At 42.6% G+C, this 19,859-nt stretch overlaps 1 protein-coding gene across 1 annotated transcript in view; it reads right to left on the bottom strand.

The window, feature by feature from the left end:
• Positions 1 to 4,952: 4,952 nt before the first annotated feature.
• TM9SF2 (transmembrane 9 superfamily member 2) overlaps positions 4,953 to 19,859 on the bottom strand; it is a 34,130-nt gene continuing 19,223 nt past the window's right edge. Inside the window, exons 12-19 of the mRNA XM_054974361.1 lie at positions 15,081 to 15,213; positions 14,373 to 14,492; positions 13,482 to 13,539; positions 12,755 to 12,914; positions 12,235 to 12,386; positions 11,633 to 11,744; positions 10,140 to 10,311; positions 4,953 to 6,293 (exon numbers count right to left, since the gene is read on the bottom strand). Of these exons, the coding sequence (XP_054830336.1) occupies positions 6,226 to 6,293; positions 10,140 to 10,311; positions 11,633 to 11,744; positions 12,235 to 12,386; positions 12,755 to 12,914; positions 13,482 to 13,539; positions 14,373 to 14,492; positions 15,081 to 15,213 (975 nt within the window). The 3' untranslated portion in view covers positions 4,953 to 6,225. The remainder of the gene's footprint in view (positions 6,294 to 10,139; positions 10,312 to 11,632; positions 11,745 to 12,234; positions 12,387 to 12,754; positions 12,915 to 13,481; positions 13,540 to 14,372; positions 14,493 to 15,080; positions 15,214 to 19,859) is intronic.

Raw genomic sequence — 19,859 nt, 5'->3', positions numbered from 1 at the left:
AGGACTGCTGTACCCACGATAGTCTCTTTCCTGTCTAGGACGTCCAAGGCATAGTGTCTCACAAAAGTATCCACAGACACCCAAGTTGCAGCTTTGCAGATGTCTTGCAACGGGACACCTCTCAGAAGGGCTGCCGAAGATGCTTGAGAGCTAGTAGAGTGAGCATGTATCTCCAAAGGACAAGGTAAGTTAGCACTCTTATAACATAACAAAATAGCCTGTACCACCCAACGGGCCAAAGTCTGAGAATTGGCTCTCAGCCCCTTCTTAGGGCCCGCAAAACAAACAAAAAGATGGGAATCTTTCCGGAAGGGTTTCACCCTATCCAAATAGAAAAGGAGAGCCCTACGGACATCTAAAGTACGAAGGGACCTCTCAGCATCCGATGTATAATCCTTAAAGAATACGGGTAAAGAAATTTCCTGCGCTAAATGAAATTTCGATACCACCTTGGGTAAAAACTCTAGTTTTGTTCTTAGGGCTACCTTATCCGGATGAATACCCAAGTAAGGCGGGTCGCAGGAGAGAGCTGCCAGCTCACCCACCCGTCTGGCAGATGTGACAGCTACAAGAAAAGCCACTTTAAATGAGAGCAGGTTTAGAGGGCAAGTAGCCAACGGTTCAAAAGGTCTAGAAAGGAGCTTCGCCAATACCAGAGGCAGGGACCACTGAGGAACTAACACCCGCACCGGGGGGGGGGGGAAACAAATTATTAAGCCCCTTCAAAAATAATTTAGACGTATAATGGGAAAAAACAGTCTTTCGATCGACTGGAGGATGAAAGACCGAGATTGCAGCCATGTAAACTTTAACAGAGGAATTGGACAGGCCCGATTGCTTAAGTCCCCACAAAAAATCCAGGACCTCAGAAAGGGAGGAGGCCAAAGGATTGACTCCCCTACCCTCACACCATTCAGTAAATTTGTTCCATTTCAGGGAATAAGACTGTCGAGTGGATAAGCGACAGGCATTTTGGAGGACGTGCATCACCCCCTCAGAGAAACCCCCTCCTGAAGAATCAGCCACGCCGTCAGTCTGAGTGTATGAACTCTGTGATGAAACACCCCCCAAAATGACAGCAGGTCCGGCCGATCTGGAAACTGATACATTCGACTGTGCAGTCTCAGCAGGGCATGAAACCATGGCTGCCGTGGCCAATATGGGGCAACCAGTATGGTCGACGCCTTGTGCATCTGAATCTTGGATATCACCCTGGCTAACAGCGGGAACGGGGGAAACATGTAGAACAGGTGACCTGACCAAGTTAACTGAAACACGTCCACAAGAGATTCGAGGCCGACGCCTCCCCTGGAACAATATTGGGGAGTCTTGCAGTTCTCCTCCGAGGCGAAAAGGTCTAACTCTGGGGTCCCGCATTCTGAAAAGACAGGACGTAAATACTTGTCGTGAAGAGCCCACTCATAGGTGTCACCCCCCAACCTGCTAAGGTGATCAGCTGTGACATTGTCTGTACCCGGAATGTGGACAGCTATTAGCCAGACAGAGCGGTCAATGGCCCACTCCCAAATCTTCATCGCCTCTGCGCATAAGGACTGAGACATCGTGCCCCCTTGCTTATTTAAATAAAACATAGTTGTGGTGTTATCCATAAAGATTTGTACTGTCGTATTGTATATCAGGTCAGAAAACGAAATTAAGGCATAATAAACTGCACGCAATTCAAGAAGGTTAATGTGTTCCTCATACTCCAGTTCATCCATAAACCATGAGCATACAGACCCTGACAGTGAGCGCCCCACCCTAGGGTAGAAGCATCAGTAGTGACTGAAAGGTCTGGTTGTTTATAACCAAACCCTACGCCCCCAAGAAGGTTAGAGTCCTGTAACCACCATTCCAGGGACAAGAGAACCCTGCGGGGAACACCAAGTCTTTTTCTCTGCGAGTCCCTATCAGGGAAAAAGGTTCTAGAAAACCACATTTGAAGCGGTCTCATCTTCAGTCTCGCTAGAGGTATCACTGCCATAGTGGCAGCCATATAGCCCAAAAGAACTTGAATAAGTCTGGCCGGTTGGAACCTACACCTCTTGAACCTTCTGATAAGAGCCTTAATCTTATCAGCCCTGTCCAGGGGCAAAAAGCCTACATTCTGAGAACCATCAATAATGGCCCCAATGAATTGGATGACTTTAGTCGGAGCAAGTTTTGACTTCTTTTTATTCACAAATAACCCCAATTTTAGGCAGGTAGCTAAAGTGACTGAAATCTGATTGGTAACATCCCCTTCAGAGTGCCCAACAATCAGCCAGTCATCAAGATAGGGAAACACACAGCAGCCCTGAGTTCTAAGGAAGGCAATCACCACCACCATACACTTAGTGAAAACTCTGGGGGCCGTGGACAAACCAAAAGGAAGGACACGGTATTGGAAAACCCGAGTACCATAAGTAAAATGAAGAAACTTCCTATGCTCAGGGAAAATGGAGATGTGGAAGTATGCATCTTTAAGGTCCAAGACCCCAAACCAGGAATTAGAGGGTAGCAGGGCCAAAACCATTTGCAGAGTGGTCATTTTGAATTTTCGAACCTTTATAGACTTGTTCAATTTTCGAAGATCCAGGATGGGGCGAAGACCCCCATCCTTTTTGTCCACCACAAAAAGGTTCGAGTAAAAACCAAGGAAGGAAGAAGAAGAAGGTACTTCTTCAATAGCCCCTTTCAACAATAACGCTGATAACTCTGAGACCACCCCCGGTTGGGGCGTCTGAGAAGAAAAAAACAAGAAGCAAGAGACTAGGCCACTGAACAAACTCAATTTTATAGCCAACATTAGCTACTTTCAACACCCAAACATCTGAGGTAATATTACACCATTCAGTAAAGAAAAAAGATAGCCTGTCCCCAAAGTAGGGGTCAGGTCCCTGTGATTGTCAGAATTGTTTCTGTGCATGTCCCGAATCTTTGGGTTGATGCTGATTATTGCTTTGCCTATTCTTAGTGCCCTGCCTCCTCTGAAAGGTAGGTTGTGGACTCTGGTATTGACGTTGAGGTTGGAACCCGTACCCATAATAAGGGTGGTATTGTTGTTGTCGGTTCCTATTGTAGGGCTTGTATTGAGGGCGACCAGGCTGGTGTTGATGCGTCACGCCATAAGATCGAGCCGTCAGTCTGTCCTTACGTTTCTTCGATAGGTCATCTGTTCTATCAGAGAACAGGTTCTGGCCTTCGAAGGGGAGATCTTCCACTTTAGCCCGTGTATCCATGGGCAAGGCAGTGGTCCTCAACCAAGCGAACCTTCTCAACACAAGAGCGGATAAGAGTGCCCTGGCAGAGGTGTCAGCCATATTTCTGCTCACCGTAATCTGGTGTCTTGACAATCGAACAGCCTCTTCTTGTATAACTCGAAGGAAGACCCTCTGGTCCTCCGGCAGGTGAGGCACAAATGTGGCTACTTTCGTCCACAACAGTAGTTGGTAGGCGGCCATCATAGCAGCATAATTGGCTATCTTAATGCCAAATGCAGTAGATGTATAGACCTTCCTGGCCAGGGAGTCGATCTTTCTACTGTCTTTATCCAACGGAACTGACAAAGAGCCTTGCTTGGGTTTCGCCTGCATATCTTCCGTCACAAGAGAGGACGGAGGTGGGTGAAGAGAGAGAAACGGACATTGTTCATCCTTGACTCTGTAAAGATTCTCAATCTTCTTATTAGTCGCAGGGGTCAAAGCAGGTTTTAGGTTCAGACCAGACCAAAGTTCCACAAAGCCTTCGATCATAGGGAAGGCGATTGTCGGAGTCGACCCAGCATACATATGCTTCAGGATCTTGTCCTTCGAACATGGTTCTGAGGAAGCCACTTCGATTTCAAGGGCTTTCGCCAACCTTTGGAGCAGTTCGTTGTAAGCGCAGAAATCCTCCATTGGGGATGCCTCCTCCGCGGGTCCAATCGCTCCATCCGGTGATTCCGATGGTGGAGAATCATAAGATTTGCCATAGGCTAGGTACTCATCATATTCAGTATCAGAAAAACCTTGGGTTTGTCTGGATCCCCTTATGGAGCCAGCATGCAGGGACGGCGAGCGCGAGCGCCTCCTAATTCCCCATTTGGAACCATAGGATCCTTCTCTGTAATAGCGATGCCCGCCCGAGTACGGACTGTATCTATCGGAGCGACGAGATCTCGAACGGCCACTGTCAGACCGAGAAGAGTGGGAAGACCAGGAACATTCAAACAAAAACCACCAATTTGTGCAACAAGAAATCCATGTAGAAGTAACAAAGCCAATTAATGGTCAGCAGCTTATTCACTGAGTTTATTATTATAGATCATTAATTGACTTTGTTACTTCTACATGGATTTCTTGTTGCACAAATTTGTTTGAATGTTGTTCTTTGTATGCATTGATTTACTTCGTTACTAAGCGTTTGGCTATGGTCACAGCTTAGGTTTCTTTGACTCTTGGGTTGCCTTCCCCCCCCCCGTCGGTTTTGTGCGTCGCTACCTGCTGGAGCTACGTTGCAACGGGGCGGTCTGGCTTTGCCGAGGCTCCCTTTAAGAGCTTTTTGATTGTTATGTTTGATTGCTTTTCATGTTAATTCTATAAATTCACTGTTTGTAGATGTATATTGACTGCATTATTTATTACACCTTCTTAGTTAGTTGGTCACGTTCTTTCTGATACCACTCAAGAAAGTTCTTAGCCGGAACTCTGCGTTTCCTCAAAGTCCCTTATACAGCAATCCTGTCATTATAATGGGGCTCTTCCCCCAGTTATCAAACATGCACAGAACCACCAAAGGGAGCATTATTCCTCCAGACACATAGCACACCCAGCCCTGATACAAAGGGTTTTGTCTTATATTACCAATGGGAGCCCAGTGCATAATATCATGCAGCACATATTTGCCTCGTTTTGTTTTTACTATTTTAACACATTCTGGGTTCCTGTACATTGTAAATGCCAATTTATAAGATACTAAAAATTACAAGTTCATTAACAAAAGATATTTTATTGTATTTTAATATTCAAGCACCTTGACTTTATGATTTTTAGAATGAACGTTAGGGGAAAAAACTGAGGTTCTTTGCTCTAATAAACCAAAACGTGCATTTTAAACAATATGTTAACCAGGGGTGCTCTTGTGGGAAACGTGCAGGCATTATGAAACAGATGAACTGTTACAAACCCAAACAAACATGTTTCCATTGCAAAGATTTGGATTAATTTACCCTCTACAGCTGGTAACTTGGACTACTCTTCAAATGAGAGGCAAATAAGTGTGTCTGCTTTTTCGTACATCAAAGGACAACATAGTTATCCATTTTACATAATATGCTTCATTAAGATCTGTTGTGAATGTACTTCACAGTGTATCTTGATCTTACATACGCAGATCTTCTCAACATATTCTCCGATCTCTTAGTCTAGCTGGGCTAACTGGAATAGGACTGACACAACACAATACTAAAAGCCCATTCTTATAATGCAGTAAAAGATTATTACTTTTATGTCATATGGAACAGATTTTTTAAAAAAGTTCAGTCAACCAAGATTTTAAACACACAATAAAACAATCTACATAACTTTTAAAAACTTCTGTCAATATATTGTATTTACAGGATTTTGTGAACTTATTTATAATATGTAATGATGCACTGATAATGTTTACAGAATTTATTACAGTATTTATTACTATTATGAACATTCCAGGACTCCAGAGGCACATAGTTTAAAAGGCCAACAACACTGGAACCTAATGAAAATCACTGAGGGAAAAAAAGAGAAGGATTTATGGCCACAACTCCAGTATAAAACAAAAAAACCCAAACAACTGAAATTAAAAGCAATACACTTCCAGAGTCATTCTTCAAAATCATGATAGAAAGCAGTTATTTCTTCTGGTGAAAAATAATTAACCCCACCCAACAACCTAGAAAACCCTATTTACAACCATACTTTATTTAGAAGTACTGTTAAATTCTGCAAAGCAGTCACATGTAGCCTGTCATTAGAATTTAAAAGTTTTAGTATAGTAATATTTACAAAAGCATACAATATTTAACTTCAATCTTCATAAAGAACCATCAAGTGAAAACAGATTGTAAAGTCACAATACAAATATTTCAGTCGGGGTAAAGGAATTTATATTCAGTATCATTCGCAGAGTACAGAAACCATACTTCAAAATAAAGTTTAAATTCTCCAACAGCATGTCTTTAAATTAGGTTATAGATAGCTCCTGTATTGTACACGAACAACAGTTTCTTTAGTCAACTTTTACCACACTGTATATTTTGGTCACAAACCAGAAGCAGGCGAAGAATCCAATTGTTCCTACAAACAAAACACACAAAGAGACAAGAATGATCAAAACATAAGTATTTAAAATATGATTCCAAATACAAATCAATAAGTTGGACCTAGCACCAGAAACAGGATGGGGGGGGCATATTTGGGACTCTCACAGGAAGGGGGAAAATGAGAAAGTCATGTTCTACTGTACTGGACTCAACCCATTCATATTACTGTATTGTCTAATAAAAATGTTAACCCCATGCGCCACACAGCATATATTCTGCTCTCAGAGCCTCTGCACTGCATGAACCAAGGAGCAGCGTCAACTCAATTTCATTCTGCTCGGTGCTGAAACTTTCCTGTTCAGAGCAGCAGCCTTGCACCATGAAACCCTCTTCAGGAGATCCTTTCTGAGCTGGCAAGTGTGGATGACTGAATTGCTGCTTTTCTGTAAAGGAATGGCTAGCCACGATAACGCTGCTTTTAAAAAGATTTCAAACTTCCTTGCCTCCATTTTTATGGAGACATCACTCCAAAACTGGACTGGAGTCACTATTTGTTTTCCCTAGCACTGCCCTAAAGCAGGTATTTGGGTCTGTAGTAGAGTAAAAAAGCAAATTGGAGCCAAGCCGTGTTATACAGAACAGAGTTTATTCATCTAACTCCTAGATGAGAATTCTCCCAGTTTTAATATTTCAGTACAATGAGAATATATGCTTTACAGCCTGATTCTACTGTAGAATACTGGTTGAGCTGCAAATCAGCACTCAGCTGGTTCAAATCCCACTACTGCCCGGAGCTCAGTAGGTGGCTTGGGTAAGCCACTCCTCTCAGCCCCAGATGTATTGAGGGGATAATAACAACACTTTTAACGTTTTTCACTGCTCTGAGTGGGGCACTGATCTGTCTAGAAGAGCGTATAGAAGCACAGTAGTAGTAGTAGTAGTTGTTGTTAACAACAACAACAACAACAACAACAACAACAACAACAACAACAACATACTCAGTAAGCTATCTTGGGGAAGGTCCCTGTACAGGCAGCACAGACATCTTTAAAATGAATTATAATAAATTAAATTCTCAAATTAAGTTCAACTGTCAAGGAGGCATATCCCCAAGCATCCATGCATAAGGTTGCTAAGGAACTTGCACCCTACCCAGTGGATTTCCATCAGCAGAGGGGGACTTTGTTGTGCTCCCCACAACTGTAAGTGAAGTGCCTCCTGAAACGTTGCTTCTGGGAGACAGAAGAGTATGAAGGAGGTAATCAGAAGTCTGCACTAAAATCCCTCCTCCATCACTACCATAAATTCTCTATGGGATCCAATACAGCAGATGCCTTTTCTGGTAGTTATGTATTTGAAGAAAGGGCTACTTCTATGGCTGAAATTGGGTGTGTAGTTTGCACAACTGAATATGCAGTTGTGCAACTGAATAATACAACTGAATTTAAGTACTTCTTCCCAAAAAGTAAACGTGGATTTAAAAAATTCTTGCTATTTGAAGCACTCTTTGCATTTGACAGTATACAATTAATCTGGGGATTTAACAAGAGAACTTGTTTTAGAATGAATACAGAAGACTGGAAACAGTGACCACCACCCTGCTCCCAAATTTTAGGTGCGCCGTTTTGTACTTTTAATTTAAATACCTAAAAGTGTTGTGTTTTCCTTTCGTAAACAAGCTTGGTTAAGATTTAATAGTAGTTCATTCACTATGAAAAATTTCATGAACCACCATAAATGGTATCATGGTGAAAAAAAATTTCATGCTAGCTAAGCCACTGATGTTTAACTGAATCATTTACTCCGAGACACTGTTGTGGGCCCAGCTGCGAATCAGATTTGTCACAGAGGTCCCTGTGTTCTGCCTGCTGCGCCTGATCAATGACCCGGAATGCAGTGTGAGAAGCAAGTGCCCCAAGCATGTGCTACACCGACAGAGCAGCAGGGCACCATCAAAGCCCTTCTTGAGGCTGACCATTTTTAACAGATGAGTAAGCAGGAATATAATAGTTGTGATACAACAATTATGAGCCTCTCTTTTTAGCTTTTATATCATCTTGACACAGGAAGCTCGATGCCTTCGGGGCCTGTGTGTGTGTAATTTTGATAATTCGCTGGAGTGCTCTCATTTCAATATAATAAAGTGTATTACAATGCTCTTTAATATACCACTTCCATTTTTTTGTAAACAAATTCATGGAAAGGGGGGGGGGAGTGAACAACAATACCAATACATAGTATCAACATTTAACTCAAAGAGATTCAACACTACAAAACCTCTTCCAGTACAGGCACTGAACTTCCCAGATTATGCTGGGTAGGAAAAAAAAACCCTAGAATCATAGCTGACGAAGTTATTACAATGGTGCCAAACAGCTTTGTACATTGAACAGAGATTAAAGCTTTGACTCGTTTGCCTTGAACCCTTACATTTGGAGAATGCATTCTTTCCAAGACTATACATTTATTTGTATAACTTTGGCTTCAAGTTCCTAAATGTGAGGATTAGAAGATCACAAGCAACAGTATCAGTAAGAGGGAAGGAATCTGGATTTGCAATTTAAAACTTTTCCTGAAATACCACAGATCCAGCTTCAGGAACTGCACTGCTAACTGTTCAATACTGACAGGAAATGGAAGCAAATAAACTACTGGAGAAGAAGCAGGGAAGATAACAGAACAAGTACGCCAACTGTATTTTAACTTCCCCCTATGATGTCATGACAGTAGGAGGGACCACACTAAATGTTCCACTAATGGAAGGGGTGGAGTGATTTCCACTACTTCTTCCTGCTGCAGATCCCCAATTTGCCTCCACCACTGAAGGTTCCCAGTCCCTCAGGAGCAACATTTCAGGCAGATCAGCGCACTGCCTCTCATTCATAGGGTGGCAAGAAGTCAGAGGCGACTTGACAACACATAACACACATGCAACCATTACAGAACCTTAAACCGTAATAGGCATTATGTGAAGAACAAAAAAGGAAGGAGGAAATGAAAGCTGGCCGTGGTACAAGAGTCAAAATATCAGGCAGAGTCCCTAAAGAGAGGGAGGGGCGTTAAAGAACAGGCAGCAGCCAGACTCCAGGTTGACTAATTAGCAATCTTGATTGTGAATAAGAATAATGGATGGGATATAAATCACGCTCCTGATGAAGTGGGCACGAAATCTGTGATTTGCAGCCGGCCCCAGATTGAGCGTGGAGGATAAAGGTCTTAGCTTCTTATATATCCCTGTTGGAAGAATATGGAATAAAGGACAGCAAGAACATCGTCATTAGGAGGGGTTTACCTCTGTAGTCTGTGCATACTTCTGGACACTTTCTGTCTATGCTGCTATAACTACTACTGTAGAGTTTATCTGAATGTTTACAACTACTACTGTAGAGTTTATCTGAATGTTTATGCTACTGTACATGAATGTAATTTGAATGAATTTGATACTTTTCATGTTAAGAGTTTGCACTGTATATTGCACTGGCACTTTAAGAACTTTCAAAGTTTATTAACTGATTGATGTTTTGTTTGGTTTCCGTGGGGGTTTCCCCTCTGTGCTGCTCAGCTTTCATTACGGAAACGGCCATTCTCTTTATCTCATCTTTATTCATAAAGCATGTCTAATTCAGGAGATTCTGTGTACGGATGAAGTAAAACTGGTGTTTTTAAAACTAGGCATAAATAGGAAAGATTCTAGCCTCTCTAAATTCCTACATACAAAATACAGTTTCTATACCACACAGTGCTTTCAACATAATTTTTTTTCTGTTATAATGTAGGTTCTGTTCATAAAAATTCATTACCTTTACCATTAAATTATTTCAGCTTAGCGTTATACATATTAGTCTACTGTAAAGACTCATTACCAAAAATGCATATTTACCTGTAAAAAGGAAGAAGATCAATACCATTATCATTGTGTAGCCAAAGTATAAGATGGTGCTTGCTGTACCCGTAATTTGGAGTTTGGAAAAAAAATAATGTACTGCATATATTAGAAAGTAAACAGCAGTGAAGCCACTAGTGAGGAATGAGCGCCACTGCCAGTGGTAGTCCTGGAATGAAGAGGGAGATGGTTGTACAGATTAGAGATGCTAACAGACATACTGGGGGAAGGCTATATTTCTTAGCTCAATACAAATAATCAAGATAAACACAGCACTGAACTATTTCGCACTTAACATTCAGGTCCTCTATAAGATTACCTTGAAAACATCTATATTTGGAACTTTAAAAGATACTGGTAACTTATAATCCTTTAAAAACACTGAATTAGATAGTCAAAACTGTGTATCAACTACACTCTCCATTTCTTTCAAGCTATAGGCACAGCAGGAGAGACCAAAGCCCCTGCCAAACCGAACATGGGTGGAAGCAGTATTCCACAGGAATGCACAGTTCGAATCTGCCTTTGGTCCATGTATAGGGTTCAGTTGCAATCTCTTTGCTGTAGCTGACAACAGGGTAAATAAACAGTGCCAGTTTCTCAACTCCATTCCACCAGGTTTTTTCCACATGCAGCAAGCATGACTCATTATATTGCCCCCTTCATCCCCCAGGGCAGACCCCTCCACGCACATGACTTTTTGTTCAAGCAAGTCCTACAACTCCAGCAGCCATCTTTCTCTAGGGGCTGAAAGGAACTGAATAGTGGGGGTGGGGAGCAGCAGCATAGGGAAAATTCACACCTGCTTGTGTCTTGCACCAAGTTGTATCTAAGCCAATGTTTTCCATATGCACTAAATGACACGTTATACACAAGTCAATGAACAGGACTGGATTAAACTTTGTTGTTTCCAGGTTTACAGGACAATCTTTCAAAGGAACATACATCTAAAAGCCCATCAAAACAATCGCTTCAAGCTTAGAAGGGGCCATGGTACAAGTAAATCTATCCATACTCTGTGATGGAAGTTTCAAGACTAACAGGCTAGTCAAAGTATGTAATGGTTTGCTAACAAGCTTCTAATTTTTTTAAAAGTTAGATGTATTAATCGGTTAATGTTTTGCAGAAAGAATGCCTCAAGGCTGTGAGTTCCAGTAGTTCTTCCAATGCCTACCTATAGCAATTTTTGCCTTGATGAACTGGGAAGAAGATCTGTACTGAAAACTGCTAGGGAATTTATAGTTTTATTACATATTTTCATAAGCACTTCCCAAAATACCATGAATTTTACAATATTCTCATCACTGTTTTGGTTTGGCACAATTGTTCCAGGACCAGGGAACAGTGAATTTAATCACCTCGCACACAGCACATTGCACTGGCAATTAGCAGGCTACCACTCAATGACAGGCTTTTTACTTGGTTTAAAAGCTCAGAAATCAGAACTTGGAGGAGTCTTCCAATATGAAAAAGAATGCCCATAGACTAACCTCTGCACACAAGTGGAAATAGCAAAGCAGGATGGTAGCCTCTGAGCATGTGATGACAAGAATGATGAACACGAGAAAAAGGAAGCCAAACATGTAATACGTCTGATGAGACCTAAAAAAAGAACCAAAAATCCTCAGATATAACAAAAGATAGTGCTGGTATGAGCAAGTTGCTTCAGGTACTGAATTTTATCCAGACAGCCTTACTTTCTAAACAATGAGCACTATCTGTGATTCTGGCAAAACGACCTGGTTAAGCAACCTGCATTACATTCAGCAGACCATGGTGTAAACTGAACTCCCATCTTTGATTCAGAAGATCCCCACATGCCTTGGATATTCCGGCCCAAGACCTACCAGATTCTCTGTGGTATGAAAGGTGGAAAAGCTAGAGGTGCCACAACACATGGGACTTCTGCATATCAGACAGCAATTCAAACCTAACACCAAGCAGCTGATACATTTGTAAGGGTTAACAGGGCTCTTGTGACACGTACCAAGAGAGAACAGGAAGGCAGAGGCAAGAGCAAGCACTGTTCAGAAGAGACAGAAAGCATACTTCATAAGGAGGTCAAAAGTACAAGTACTGTACATAGGCTTACCATATGCTATTCTGAATGAAGAAAAGTTGTATGAAGATGCACCCAAAGGGCAGAATACCTCCCATAATGATGCCAGGCAATGGTTTTGTATAAAATGACTGTTCAGGAATCTGACGAGGGATCTGGTTAGTACGAACTGGATGTTCTATGGCCTTTAAAAGGGAAAAGGGGAAATTCTAAACATTTAGCTACTTACATTCACACTACAATCTGAAGCAAGTACTTATATGAAAATAGTTGGCAATCATAATGATGTATTTTTATTTCTCTAGGAATCCAGGGCAGCCTTAGAATCAGAGACCTCAGTACAAAGGACATTTCTGGTAAGATCTGACAAGTTCAGAATGTTCTCTTTCGAAACTGACCAAGGTCCACGTTATTCATGAAGAAATGGATCAATGCATTTTAATAATTACCACTTATATACCACTTCTTTTGAAAGCAGCTTAGAATCAGCAAGTGTATGACAGTTTTAGCACATCATACAACAACAGGAAGTATCAGGGGGAAAAAAACTTACATTCTTCTTAAAACCGAAGTAGGCCCCAATGAATGTCAATGGTACAGATATGCAAAACCAAAGTGCCAAAACAGCAACCAAAGTACCAAATGGAATGGCCGCTGAAGAGCCTTCACCCCAAAGAATCAGGTTCATGATAAAGAAATCCGCAAACACAACACTACAAAAAGAAAAAAAAGTAATATTCACACTTGATTGATTTCCATGTTATTGAAATCATATTCCTGTATATTTAGCTTAACATTAAAACCAGGCGACACGCACAAATATCCATCGAAGAGGTCAAGCCAGCATTTCTCCCTTAATCTAACAGGACTGATCTCCAGCAGGAGCTGACATTTCAACTGAATAGTTCCCCAATATATGTCTATCTTAACTACACTTCAGGGGATGGCTGCTTGCTGTGATTAAGCAGAAAGGTTTAACGTAGGGATCGCACAATGTATGACACCCACGTGAGAGCTGCAGCTATTGTATGGTCCGAGAAGCAACTTCAAAGAGCAAAACCAAGATCCAGTGAAAAGCAACCTTACCTTAAAATGCTGTACAGTTGCCATTCTAGTACTGCTTAGTCAATTTCACAAGTCAAAGGTAACATTTAACCGAAAAAGGAATACAGTGGATAACTCTGGCACACAACATTGAAATATTTTACATATTATTGAAGCCTTGTGCATTTTAGGTAAACGTATCCTGGATGTAACATAATAAGTAGAACTTTGCTTACCCAGGACAAAGGAAGGCTGTCAGCAGTACATTGGTCTTCCATTTCTCACCCCCAAATGCTGCATAAAACAAAACCCACATTAAATACAGACACAGGCAGTAAAAACACAGCGTTATATTTCTTTGAACAGGCTGGGCAAGCATTTGAACTACTGTGAACTCTACACAAATATGCTCATGTAACAAACCTGAACTTTACTCCTATTTTAGTCTTCAAAATTAAAATGTTAGACCTGCATCCTATGAGCTTGCATCACGATAAATTACTGCTAGTCTGTATTATTACAAAATAAATTCTTCTGATAACAGGCGTGAACTCTATACAAGTAGTGACAGAATTCGATATTCCATTCTTAAAGATTTTTTATCTGTCGATTTATTTACAACTGTGAAACTCAGACACCCCTTTTCAAATGAAGGGCTATACAGTCTCATTCAAATGCTTAGTGTAGACTTTATTGCGTGCATTCTGAAAAAAGTATACATGCCATGTGAACACAGACAATAACTGTGAATACAGACAGTAGCTGAGACTATCTGAGAAGCCCAATAGCAGGAATAGGGCTGTATTTTTAATGGAAAGTACAAAAAACATGAAAGCAATGTCAAAAGCCACCAATAGTCATAGCAAAATTGTGCTGGCAACGGCGACCCCTTGTTCTCTAAGTAGAATAAAGCACGAGCAACTGACAGAATTGAAAATATAGCTGATTTGAAAGTTTACAGGAATGAGGATAATCTAAACCTGCAAGCAGTCTCTCTTCAATCTTAAATATTTCCCCCTCTTGCCCCAAGGGCAAACACAGCCCAATAGAAAAAAAATCACTACTGTGATAATAATTTAGCCTAATGAACTTAGGTGCTGTCGCATTAAATAAACTTTTATACTCACATTTGTAGAACCTGGCAGCAACATAACCTGCTGGTGTTCCAAGCAGCACCCACAAGACCACAGCACAGGTCATTAGCGCGCCCCGATTTGCAGGAGACAAAAATCCCAAGCAGGCAAAGACTGGGGAAAAACCAGAACAAAATGCTACAAGATAGTTCTTAAAAGATGCTGTCCTTTGTTTGTCTTTTCTGTATCTACTATGAATGATGGATGGGATTACACTATATTTCTCTCCATTTTCTAGATACTTCAGATTTCCTTTTGGCAACTTCTGACCATTTAGGCCTAATCATGCTTGCCGCCATAAGTAATTCGCAGCATTGTTCTGGGCTCCTTTGTGTCAGATCCCTATGGTTTAGCTCCTCATCTGGGGACACCCCCTTCATTTTAAAGCCAATGCCAGTTAGTTGTTGCTAGTCACAAGTTAGCATGCAACAGTTTGAAACCATTGTTAGAAAACAGTTTTTAAGCTGGTTTGTTACCAGCCATGTTTAGTGAAAACACTTAGTGTACCACCTGACACTAACCAGAGTTAGCGATATTGAAAAAGGTAAGAGGGACTGTCCGCATGAGAGTGGAGTAGATTACAAGCAAGCATGGCACACCTGATCCCTTAACCATTCGTGGTTTGGTAATCTGGCCCCATTATGCCTACACTGTTCTTCAGAAGTGTTAATTGGGCCACATATCCCATTTTGTTTTACTTACATAATGTAACAAAAGTCATAATTAAAATCTGTGTTCCAGAGCCTAGAAATACAGACAGGAGCATTCCTTTCCTTGGGGGCCTGAATATGTCACCATGAACCAGTTTCCAGCCAAATTCCTCCTGAGCATCCTCCTGAAAAGGAATTACAGCCAACTTAGTGTATTGCGTTGGCAAGGAACAGTTACATGTTACAGTTCTGTCTCGTTCTCCTTCCACATATGCGGTGCATATGTACAAAACTTCTCAATTTGCTAAATCTACTTGACATGCAAGGAAAACAACATAGTAGTGGCTTGAACTGTCAGACTTATGTATCCCCACTTGCACTTCTGCTTGTGCAAGATCTTCTGCAACCAGTTTCTGTAATCAGGGTTGGCATACACTGAGATGAGGCATCTGCCAGGGACCGGGCTTCTTGCAAGGTCCACTGCCACCAGTCATCACCTGCACACCTCCTCTGCCACCTGCCTGGGTGCCCTCCTCTCACCCACTTGCGTGCAAGCACTCCACCTCCCATGCTCCTGGCTACCTGAGCGGCCCAGCACTGCCAGGGAAAGATGTGAGGATGGTGACAGTCGGTGGTGGCATTCCCAGCCACACACACCTCCCAGTGCCATTGAGAAAAGGGCATGCAGGTGGCTGTGGGAGGGGTCATGAACAGACAGGGAAAGGATGCCCAGGCAGGTTGAGGGTAAGTGGGTAGGGGCAGGAAAGGAGGTGTGAGCATGGGTCCTGGTGGTGGATATATAGTACGGGGGGGCTGAGCATTCTCTGTCCAGGGCCGAGCAAAACCTGGTAACAGTCTTGTATTTAATATCCAGGGTAGAATGAGCTAGGGGTTGCACAACACCTCGTGGAAACAGAACTTAGCTAAAGTTGTTTACGGTTTTGTTTGCATGTTGCTGGATCTAAACCTCTGTCTATCAAATTGAGAAAAACTGACTTCTCTCATGGAGTAGTTACAAAGACTGATAAGAAGGCCGCTGTAAAAGCGTTTTGTACATAACACACTGTTCCCAGCAATTCAAGTTCAGTCACTGTCTCATATGTTCAGCCTAGCTTAAGAGCGCACATTACAGAGAACTGTAGTAATTCTAAGAAACGCACTGTCATGACTCCTGTGTTTTGTAAGAGGGAAAGGCAGAAGGTAAGATTTTAGAACTGCCTCAAGTACTTGAGCCATGATGTACAAAGACAGGAATTCTTCAGGCACGCATCAAGGGCAATAGGGTGAGATATTTGAACTAATTTACAGTCACAAAATATGTTACCAGAAACACTAGCGCGTGGTAATTTGAAAAGAAAGTTTCCATCTTTCTACCTGATTTAGGCATCTTTCTACCTAATGAAAGCATCAAAGTAGTTCACGCCATTTTCATTGTTTTAAATTAACATAAAAAGATCAAATGCCAACAATAAAACCACTGATAGCAACCTGTCAATCAAGAATCTCCAGATACCTGGCTAAATCAGGTTTCAACTAGTCACCTAGACAAAAAATATACAGCTTGGCAGGGAACTCCCTGATCTGGGTGCTACCACAGAAAAGGCAATGCTTTCTTGAGTCAGCCACCACACTTCCAAAAGGGAAGGCATTCAGATCCTTATATAACAGTAGGGACATATAGAAGCAGGCAACTAGGGAGGTCACAAGATGACATAAGCAAAAGAGTACAATAGATGAGTAATTAAGCCAATTTTAAGATGCTTCTCATTACTGGCCTCCAGTGGCTGGAATTCTGTTGATGGTATGAAATTCTAGACAAACAATTCTGCCCGTTCTTTTTCCATTCTTTTCTATCTAAAACATGATGGTATCATTTTGCATATCGGGTACCACTGTTTTGGAAGCAGGAAGCTGTTGCGATCTTCGTCTTCTACCCTGGTGGCGCCCTTCACCCTCAGTTTGAAGAGTTCCACAACCACAATACATATAACAACTAACACAATTATAAACCACAAGTAGCAACAGGTAAAAAAAAAAAAGATCCTCAAAAAGCCAGGAGGCAACTGCTGTGTACACAGGATATAGGTAGCGGAGTTGGTTGGTAGCACCACCACCAGTGCCCCACAAAACAACATCCCCCCACAAACAGGGCTAGACAAAATTATGCCGTCAAGTTCCAGATCGAAGAAATGTCATGGTGAGTAGTCAGTGTTCCTTTTTTGTTTGGAACCAGAGATAACATTTTGAATATTAGGATGTCCAAAAGCTGTGCAGAGCAAGGGAAGGAAAATTAGTACCGACAACCAGAAGTTTACAGAACTTGAAATTCTGGCTCTAAATCTACCTCTGTTCCTCTACTAGGTCATCTTTTTAAAGCCCGACATTAATCAGGGTAAGGTCTACTGCTCCAGCCCTGCACTTACCCACACTACAGGAGCTGCAGGAGGAAGCAGCAGCAGCGTGGCAGGAACTCCAGTATCCAGAAGGCCTCCCTGACTGGACAGTCCTGGGGACAGGCCACAAGGAGCTGCTGACGGAGCAGCATAGGAGGTGGTGGTTGCACTGGATGTACCCAGCCTCTTTTGGGCAGCAGAGGCAGAGCCTGCAGCGACATGGCCACACTCAGACCGAGGCTTCCAGCAGCAACGCTAGACAAGACTGAGGAGAGGCCAGGCCCAGCCAGCAGACGGCCTCATAAGCACATGGAGGCTGGAGGCGTGGCCAGTCAAGACACAGGCATAAGCCCCAGCAGGACAGGACTGACCGGGGGCCTCCACCTGGCAACAGCCAACCAGGAGGGCAGCGGGGGGGGGGGGAGCATCCTTCATTGGGCCCTGGGCTGGCCATCAACAGGATATCCACCCTGGGAGGAGGGTAGCTGGGGAAACCCAGGGCTGAGGCAACCCCTAGAATACCTTTAAGCAGCCAGGAGGGGCACAGCCAGGAAGGAGAGCAAGGCCCCACCCTTGAGACAGAAGGGAGAAGCATGACAATGGGATGAGAGAGGGACTGGGGTGCAGCTAACCCCCCCCCAATTCTCCAGTCTCCTTTAGGCTAGAGAAGGCATCTGAGGAGGGGACTGCTGCCCCAGAATCATGTCTTGGGGAAAGAGAGTCCTACAGTTCTATTAAAACAAAAAGAGAGGAAATGAAGAGCCTTTGAAGATTCTGTTATCTTTTTTACTTTTCCATTTCATGGTAGCTTGAATAGCCTTCAGCCATGAATTCTGGGTCCCTTTCAATTTTGGAAAAAGAATCAGCAACATTCTTACTTATGGTTAGCTGATCAGTGATTATTCAGGGGTGCCCTTGCAAGGAGAATAATGAGGTGGCTGCTGCAGTTTTCATCACCAGTATCATGGCCTCATGCTGCCATCACAGCAATAGTTACATCTTTCATGGCTACCTCTCCATCTCTGGGCATTGCTATCTTGGAAATCAAAACTGTCCCAGAGGTATCTATTAGAGGAGTGGGCACCAAATCACTGTCTGTCTGTGGGAAGGGTAACAAAACTCTCTCACCCTATGCAGAAGATGGAAGAGGCTGAGTCTCCAGTCCTCTTTAATTTCTTCTTTGAGGAAGGCACTCATTCTGGGCATGGCTTTAAACCTGGCCAACATATCTTGAATATATGCATATGATGAAGAGAGCCGTGGCTCTCAAAAGCTTATGCTATAATAAAGTTGGTTAGTCTTAAAGGTGCTACTGGACTTTTGCTGTCTTGCTACTGCAGACTAACACGGTTAAATCCTCTGGATCTATATCTTAAGGAGTCAGAGATCCGTCATGAGCACCCTTTTTAATGGCCTCCTTGTTAGGCATTTTCAACTTCAGTACCTCCATGGCTTTAAGAATCAAAAGGGACAGGTTATCTGGAGCTAGAAGGCCTTCATCAGAAAGCTCATCCCTCTCCCGTTTCAGATTTGGTCTCACAGCCTTCAGACTCCATAATGAAAGGATCAAATCTGTAGACACTTTATGCATGCGATTGCCCTTGTCCTTGCTAACCACCTTTTTTGGTCATGATTTGCTCAAGGGTTAGTGGGAAGAGCCACGAGTGGTAGTGCATTTACTAGATGAAAAGGGGGACCTGGAGGATAAAGATCATCTGCTCCTTTCCCTGCCCCAATTTCTCTTCTCCTTGGGGGAGATCTTCTCAACCAAGTGCATCATCCAGCTAAGAGAAATGTCATCTTCATTCTCAGATCTTCAAGGGGAGAGTGAAATCTCAGCTTACTCAAGAGCTGCAGAAGCCTTCTGGCTGCTTTCCCATCTCTTGGGTCTTTTATGTCCAGCCACAGGCCTGGAGACAGGTCTGGTGCTGTTTCCAGAATCTGATTCTGAAAGACACTGCTGTGTCGCTGAGCATTTCCACGTTCTTCTCTTCAGTCATGGCCAAGGTTGGGGGTGGGGAGGTAGCACTTTAGAATGACAGTCAAATTCCTGCCAGAGCAAGCCCATTCTTTTTTACCGTGGCCAACAGCCATAGTGTATTGTTTGGCTATTGCCTCCACTGAAGGCAGCTTTGAACAGGAAGGAGAGACGGGGGGGGAAAGCAAGACTGAAAGATCAAACAGGGAGCTGCTCGCTCACAGGGTTTTTAAAAAAAAAAACATGAGAACACTCAAAGAAGTAGAAGAAATATGTGCAGTAGACAAATAAATGTAGATTGCAACAGCAGCATTAAGCAAGACCTGAGGAAGATCAGAACTTTCAGAACTTCCTTGCCCACCCTATGGAGGCAGAAAAGGGCACCAATGGGCAGAGTATAAAGGAGGTCCTGAAGGGCACCAATGGGCAGCGGACAAAGACTGCGAGAACTTTACCCTCT

Source organism: Eublepharis macularius, chromosome 3, assembly GCF_028583425.1.
Source record: "Eublepharis macularius isolate TG4126 chromosome 3, MPM_Emac_v1.0, whole genome shotgun sequence".
Lineage (NCBI taxonomy): Eukaryota > Metazoa > Chordata > Lepidosauria > Squamata > Eublepharidae > Eublepharis > Eublepharis macularius.
This window is presented reverse-complemented; position numbering and strand designations above follow the sequence as displayed.